At 43.8% G+C, this 8674-nt stretch overlaps 1 protein-coding gene across 1 annotated transcript; it reads left to right on the plus strand.

The window, feature by feature from the left end:
- The first annotated feature begins 4835 nt into the window (after positions 1-4835).
- thbd (thrombomodulin) lies at positions 4836-7982 on the plus strand. Its single transcript, XM_026194480.2, has one exon. It carries the CDS (start codon positions 4944-4946, stop codon positions 6663-6665), a length of 1722 nt encoding a protein of 573 aa, XP_026050265.1. The 5' UTR covers positions 4836-4943; the 3' UTR covers positions 6666-7982.
- Positions 7983-8674: the final 692 nt, after the last annotated feature.

Below are 8674 nucleotides of genomic sequence, written 5' to 3' on the forward strand. Positions count from 1 at the left end.
GGACCTGAGGGGAGGAAAAAAACGAAGGAGACGAGAAAAAAAGAGGTCGACGCTTTTATAAATGGGGACTATGCTCAGCTTTCAGCCGCTGTATCAGCTTCAGGTCGTCAAACACAGACGTTCACGCCACCGGAGTCACAATCGGAGGCCTTTTTAAGATCGGCACCATGATTCCGAGAATGCTTCTTTTCTCTCTGCTTTTCCTCTGCGGGCTGCAGGAAGCTCTCCTCTCTCCGCTCGTACGTTGTTCCAAGAATGCATTTTGTGCTTTCGACGTTCCCGTGGATCTTCGAGGCGCCAAAGAAACGTGTGAGAAATATTCTGGAAGCTTATATCAGTTCAACTCCAAGGAAGAACTTGGTGATTTAACGACTCTAACCAGACTCAGCGGTAAATACTGGCTCCAGAGCAGCGACGAGACGGGTCCGAACTGCCCCGTGGTCTCCATGATGGAGGGACAGGGCGCCACAGTGGTGAGGGTTCCGTGTCAAGACCAAAAGCTGGACGGATTTTTCTGCCAGATGACCGAGTATTGCAGTCCGTTGAATGCGTCGCCAGGCACAGCTGTGAACTACACCTTAGAGACCTTTAAGTTCGGTTATTCGGAGGTTTTTCCACTGGGAACCACGGCTGAAGAACGAAAGCTCGGTGGTAAATATCCAGACTCGAAGCACTTGTGCTACGACAAGTGGCTGAAAGCTCCGTGGAAATGTGAGGTGATGGGTGGAGGCTGCGAGCACGAGTGCGATTCTTCAGTACCCGGCTGCGTCTGTCCCACCGGGCTCGTCCTCCATCGTAATAACGTCTCTTGCTCCACGGGCCCGTGCACAGAGTGCGCGCAAGGATCCCAGCGGGAGGGTGACAGCTTCCAGTGCAAGTGCAACAAAGGCCACGACCTGGGCCAGGGGGGGAAGAGCTCCGTGGAGGCGGATGAATGTAAGGCATGCACAGCTGATCAGATGTGTGTGAGTACGCGCGAGGGCCATGAGTGCAGGTGCAGATTTCGCGGCTTCGTTTTGGAGGAGGGAGAGTGCCTAAATCTAACGATCTGTAAATCCTGCGAGCACGACTGCGCTAAAGTCAACGGGGAGTACCGGTGTGTGTGCCGGCGCGACTACATGGTGTCACCGTCAGACCCCACCAAGTGTACGCTGAACTGCACCGAGAGGGACTGCAGATGCAGCTCATCGGCAGGCTGCGAATGCCTCGATGGCTACGTTAAAGACAACGTGAACGGCACAGACTTTTGCACAGATATAGACGAATGCGAGGCTCAGCGTATGTGCGACCACGTGTGTGAAAACTTCTTCGGTGGTTACAGGTGTCGCTGCCGCGAAGGCTTCCAGCTGCGGGACAATGGCAAGTGCGTGAGCCTGTCCGAGGAGCAGGAGGAAGAAGACGATGGCTCAGGCTCTCCCTCTCTGAGCGTCACATCAACCGGTGAGCCGACCAGCGCTCACCCGGCTTCACTGCCCCCCTACATCAAAACCGGCAGCGTCCTGGGCATCGCCGTGTTCATCGTGCTGGTTGGCGTGCTGCTGGTTTTCCTGCTGAGGAACATCTTTAAACGTTGCGGCAGTCTTGAACTCCCACCCCTCAAACGACCAGATATAGATATCTTCTATCTGCAGCAGGTGACCACGGAGACCTACAAGAGGCTGTCCTTCGACAAGCAGATTAAAAATGACACCCAGAAACTTGAACTGAACCTGTGAAGTCGCACAGCTGAGCCTTCATTTCAAGTCAAACGCACTGGTTTCTCCGCAGAGAGGCTTCATAGCCCAGCACTGCAATAAATGGCACATAGTAAATTTAGAGTATAGACGCTGCACATTAAGATATTCATCTGAATGTTTTCTACATGGGAGCACAGTTACTGGCCTATGGTTTGTATTCCACTAAAACACATTCTGCTCAGTTTATGGGGTGTCATTTGCGCCAAAATTATGCTGACAAGCGTGGAGTCATTTATTTCTTGTCTACTTTGAGCAAAATTGTTTTCGCATGCAGGCTGTTTGAGTTAACCCTCACAGCACCTTTAATTTTGCTCTCCTGCATTGTTCAGCATGTGGGCCCGATGTGCCGCTTGAGCGTTATGTCTTTCTTCTAGTTATTTGTAAAGAAAACATATTTTTGAATTGTATGTAATAATATCCAGAATAAGAATTCATTTTTCAACAACTGCTCAAACAAAATCCAGAAAAATATACAAAAAAATAGTTTTCAATTAAATATTAGATGGAACTGCAAAAAGATGTTGGAAGATGTCGTGAAAAATCATCGCACAGTCTGTTTGTTAAAATAGTGTGGCACAGATTAATTCAGGATTCGATTCAAAGTTGAAAAGCAGAAACAAATGCTTCATCGGATATATTCAGACATCATTTTGGCACAGGTGGATAAATTACCGACAGTTTGCAGTAATGTATAAATGATACTATGATGGAAGAAATCTGACAGTAATGGTACTGAAAAGTTTATCTATAGCTAGAGTCCCATTCCAAATAAGCTCATAACAGCCATGCTGTTACAAGGCGATCCATCTTATTGGTCCTCAAGAAAATGCTTTTGTATTTCAGAAGTTAAACCTTGCGGTCACTCTCCAGTTTTGAAGGAGCTACTGTTGCTCTTTGTAGCCTTAACGACTTACCGTGACTGACGTTTGCTCACAAAATTGGCCCCAAACATAAGACATTTTGGAGTGAATCGCCAAATTCTCTTTATGTATGATTTCCCTGGATGTAAAACTTTGATTTTTATGTTTATTTTTTTGTGGACATGAGGAATGTCCATAAAAATTTTTCCTTGAATTCCCTTGAATAAAAGAGGGAAGAAATAGTATTCTAATGGAGACTCTTTGTGTATCAGAAACAAACATTTTATCATGTCTGTGCAATCCTAATGCTCGCATCATACGAGGTTGAATGTTATGGTCTTTGCTGTGTAACAGAGCGATCTGGACTGATCATGAATGTAAATCTGTGCTGCTATGGTTTTGTATATAAAATACCACTCTGTGCAACTGTTAGCTTTCACTTGTTACTGTCTTTGCTAATTTTGGAGTCAATATTACCCTTTTTCTTTCCTCATATTTTATTTTTTTAGACAAACCTGGTGTAACACTGTTTAAATTGCTATTAAATGGTTAACTTTCAGAATCAGAAACTTTATTGTCATTGTCACAGGTACAACGAAATTAAGAATGGTCCCCGATCATTGCATCATCCCTAGTAATATCAAAATATAAATAAAACAATAAAATACTTAAAATACTAATAAGACGTAACAGTAAACATTCACACTGGTCCAAAGGCCACAGGACTCTTTGGGAACTCAAGAGTCCTTTAAAGTCACACAAGACGGGCTGATAAATGTGCACTTGTTTTGCATGTGATAAATCAGTGATCATGCAAACCAAAGTGAAATATTTTGATAAATGTGTTATCATTTCTCTGGTTTTACCATTTCTGCTGTCTGTGTCAGAGCTGGGGTCACACTCAGACACATTGTCAGTGTTAGCAGTGAAAAAAAAAGATGTACGCCTCTGGGTGTGAAAAGCAAAAGATAACACAAAGGGAACAAATGCAGGGGGATAAAGGTATTTTTCCATCAACAATTACTGTATTTTATGACCTCATTAAAGATAAGACTCAAACAAGCAGACCAGAGAACATATGTGATGTTCATGTGTGAGTCATGTTCCTACATAGTCCTGATGCTTTCATCCTGTAATGTAAAAATGCTGCATTAGCTAAAGTTATACTATAAGGATAAGTTGTTACTGATTTGGCTGCTTTTTCTGGAATAAATGTAACCATGGATTCCTGACCCGACGGACTGTGCTAGTCACATAGTCAGAGGGATGTCCTCTGATCCTCAGCATATCCCACTGACATGCTATGTAACCTGCATTGTGTCTTTATGAATCAGAACCTCTGATTTCTTTGCAGTTATAGTCCAAAATTGTTACACTTCAGTTAGCTGTTTCATTTAGTAAGACCGACTTTGGGTCTTGTTCCCTTGCAAAAGTTACAGTTTGCTATAAGTTTTTAAAATAAACTCAACTCATTCCATCACGTGTCCCCAGGAGCACTGTCAGAATATTTGGAAGCAACAAACAACAACAAAGCCGCCGTGATGCTCCCCCATGACGACAGAACAATGGGTGAGTGTTTCCTACAGATTAATATGGACTAGCCTGTGAGATATGTTTATCACTAACAAATGCATTTGCTTTTAATATGACATATTTATTGTTTTTATTCCATCTCTGAAAAGTGAAGAGCTCTTTTCCCTACAAATAGTTGGTCTTTCAATTTTTCTTTTCTATTCTTTTTATATAAGAAAATGATTTTTAGGTTTGTGTTAAATTGCATTTGATATATCCTCTTTGGTCAAGCTGACGGAAAAGCTTCAAATCAAACTATGCGCAGGGCTCCATAACAACTTGGGCCTGCTCTGAGGGCATCATAGAGCACACAACAACAGAGCCAAGCAAAAATGCATGGAATTCTGCTTTTAAAAGGCTTATCTCTTGTCTTACATGAAAGTCAACTCTTTACAGCTGTTAATTTCGTTCTTATTCTACCTTGTTGTGAGATAGTAATACTTGAATGCCCAAAAAAACCATGTAAAAACTGTAGAACCTGAGGGAAGCGGGGTTAAAACATCTGACCCCAGAAATGCTGCTCGATAACAGACATGCTACATGGAGAGAGATGGGAGGGGTTTATTGCAAACAGAGGGGAGGGGTCCGTTTGATGACCTCCGCCCCCCTTACGTGCACACGGCTTCGCTGCGTAAGTGCGTAAAAGCCGTGCGTAATTGTGGGGATGTGGTCTAGCCCGCTCAGAGAGCTGAGGGGCAAAGTGAGGAGCAGCCGGCTGATTAAGAGCGACTTCCTTCCTCTGTCGGGACACTGACATGGAGTTGATGGGCTATAAATGCCAGCTAAAGGGTTCTTCACACAAACAGGCCCATACTCTGACGGGACGCACATAAACTTGAAGGAAGACAGCCGAGGGTCAAACATGAATCCTGTCCTGCAGTTGGCGGTCCTGCTGCTGCTCTCGCTGGTGAACAGAGTCGGCAGTATAGCCCCGAGTGGGGGGTACTGTATCAATAACCAGTGTTTTGCTGTGTTCAGAGACCTTAACGATTTCAGCAGAGCGCAAAATGAATGTAGAGATCAAGAGGGGCAACTAATGACCGTGCGCTCATCTGTAGCACACGATGTTCTTTCTGTTCTGCTGGGAAACTTTAAGGGGAGCTTCTGGATCGGTTTACATCGACCACTCCGCTGCCCAGACCCCGTTGCCAGGCTGAGGGGTTACGAGTGGGTAACTAAAGACGACGAGAGTGACTTCTCAAACTGGCTGCCAGACTTTAACATGAACTGCTCTTCTCAGCGCTGCGTCTCAGTTTCCCCAGAATTGGACTTCAGATGGAGCCAGAAACCGTGCCAGGATCAGGCCGCCGGGTTTCTCTGTGAGTACACCAGCGTTGGCATGTGCCAAAGTCAAGAAGAGTCACCGGGAGAGACTGTCATGTACACCACTCCGTATGGGTTTGTGGTCAGAGACTTGCTGTCTGCGCCTCCTGGAAGCACCGCTCTCCGGATGCCATCTGAGACCAAATATCTGTGCTACGCAGAGATGTGGCAGCCGGCGCCCTGGAACTGCGAGATGGACGAAGGCGGGTGTGAATATAAATGCACGGAGAGTCCTAACAAGATGCCTTCGTGCTACTGCCCACCAGGAAAAACCCTTAATCCTGCGAATAAAGTGACCTGCGAGCAGCAGCTCGTGGGAGACCCGTGTCTGGCGCTGAGCTGCGAGCAGATCTGCTACATGAACGGAGACTCCTACGCGTGCATGTGTGATCGTGGCTTTCAGCTGGCGGATGACGGCAGGTCGTGCGTGGACTTCAATGACTGCAACGACCCGCGGCAGTGTCCCGGGGAGAACTCCGTGTGCGTCAACAAACCCGGCGGGTTCGAATGCATCTGCAAGGCGGGATACTCCACGCGCAACGGCCAGTGCGTCGACGTGAACGAGTGCGTGTCTGGTCCGTGTGAGCATGAGTGTCACAACACCCACGGTAGCTACAAGTGCTCGTGTTATGATGGATACCGAGTGGACCCGAAGTCAGCGAATAAGTGCAAGCTGTTCTGCGGGAAGGAGGAATGCCCCGCGGAGTGTGACCCGAACAATAATTTCCAGTGTTACTGTCCCGACGGCTACGTAGTCGAGGAGAGAGTGGACAGTACCGTGTGCATAGACATGGACGAATGCAGTGACCTTTACTGCGAACAGAAATGTCAGAACACATTCGGGAGCTACGTGTGCTTCTGCTCTCTGGGATATGTGCTAGTGGACGGATACAAGTGCGTAGAAAGCGATGACGACAGCTCTGAAGGGACATCGGCACCAGACACTCCCACTACCGTATCGGTACCATATCCAGATCCAACCAGGCAGCCCTCGGGGGGAGTGCCACCGGGGGGTCTGGTGGGAATAATAATTTTCACTGCGGTTTTTATCGTTCTCGTGGTCTTTCTGGCGGATCGCGCCATCAGACGCAGGGCGAAGAGGACGAACAGCATTGCGCTCAAAGCTGAGGAGGGCGAGGATCACGGCTTCCATCAAGTGAAAGCTGAAAGCTGAGCCAAGCAGAGACGGTTTAAGCATGACACGTGAATGTACAGTGAGAGGTTTACCGGTGTTGTGCCAAAAAGTGATTGTCTGCCAAAAACTGATTTCCGGTATTTGCCAAAAAGCGATTGCTCATATTTAAAGTGCTATAAGTAACTTGTTGGGCTATAATATGTTAAACATATGTCAAATGCATCCCTTATGGATGACATAAAGTCATCTTGAGCCACAAACAACATTCGTGTAGCAAGATACAAGCCGCAATCAGTTTTTGGCAGCGACTTTTATATAACCTTTATTTATGCAGTAAAAAAAATCTCATTAACATTAAAAATGTATTTTGTAAGAGTAAGTTGGCCAAGAGCACAGCAGAAATGGCAGCAAATATTACAATAGTTCTGTAAAAATATGTTAAGTGGGGATAAAGGACCAGATATGGTTATAATGTAAGTACAAGTTGTAAAGATACTTAAAAAACAGATAATTTTTTAATTCTTTATGTAACCCCTTTGTATCCCCTGTTCACCGAAGCCTATTTACGAACATACGTAAAGATATTACACATAAAAAATACACAGAAACACTGGAAATCACTTTTTGGCAGACAATCACTTTTTGGCACAACACCGGAACTTTGCAGATTGCATTAACAGTGGAAGGAAAAGGGAAAGTGTCCACAGCACTGCAGAAATATTACATGTTACAAACAGTTTTTTTTGTGGAAGGACATGCCCTTCATTTTATTTACCATTCAGGTACAGATGCCATGTGATGACAAAGGACTTCAAATTCTAAAATATTAATAAATGTTTTTGAAAATGTAAATGTCTGGGGCTTCTTTTTCCCTTTTAACCTTTTTTCTGAATCGATAGAAAACAGCATGTCACCCTTTGAATGCACAGCACCCTAAACCCACCACTAAATCGCTCATTTTGTTGGCAAAACCTTAAACACTTTTGCCTTGTTGGAAATAGTTTGCAGATCTTGTTTGATCTTACTGTAAACAGATTTTGCACAAAGCTGGCATCAGGAAGCAGAAGTTAAACATATCTACAGCACAGACGTCATTTACTAAATATAATGACCGGAAATACCTTCACTATAAGCCAGCAAGAGTGAGCTCACACTTGATACCAATATTGAATGGGAACAATCTAAGAGGCAGATAAAGAAGAGTGCCACAGAAGGAGGGGAGAGATGAGAAGGGTCATTTCAGTGGAAATTTGAGCAACTGTGATAAATTGTGTTCTTGAGAATTGAATGCAACCCTACATGAATTTTTTTAAGGAAGTGTACAAATAAAAATAATTTCACCATTCTTTCCTGAAATAAGTGTTTGGCCTATTTAAACGAACTCACTGATGAAAGCGCTCATTGTCATATTTTCCTAATAAACTTTACAAAAGCATTAATCAGTTAGTTTCCCAACAAAACACTAGATCTATAGCAACCACTCAACATACTCATGTTTCCAGTATCAGTATTATAACATCTGAAGGATTAACTTGTGAAGTCAAGCTTAGTGTTTTTAGGGACTACATTAAGAGTTAATGTCAGATAAATAACTGCATAAATATTTAGGCAGAATAACACACTTGTAAATTCACAATATCATTCTGACATTACATATCTGTGTCTTATTTATTCACATAGTTATTTATTTCATCTTGACCTATTTATTTATTTAATTTTGAACACTTTGGAGTTCCATAGTAAATATGCCACCATGATGAAAAGTAAGTGGTGAATATTTTGTTTAGCAAAATCTCCCAAAGCAGTTCTTCATCACGTAATACACTCAGTGCTGATGTGTGGTGTCTGTGTGCTTATTTCTTAGATAATGAATGATTGACACGGTCCTTTAATCATACAGAGATGTGTGATTATTTATATGAACAACATCTATGTGATGTGGAGGGAGAAAAGTTTGAAACTCGCCACCTTATAAGTAAATGATATAAAACATAAACATTTACTGTTGGGTTTTACCAAAAATACAAAAATAAACTGACAAAAATTAC

This window comes from Astatotilapia calliptera, chromosome 15, assembly GCF_964374335.1.
Source record: "Astatotilapia calliptera chromosome 15, fAstCal68.1, whole genome shotgun sequence".
Classification (NCBI taxonomy): domain Eukaryota; kingdom Metazoa; phylum Chordata; class Actinopteri; order Cichliformes; family Cichlidae; genus Astatotilapia; species Astatotilapia calliptera.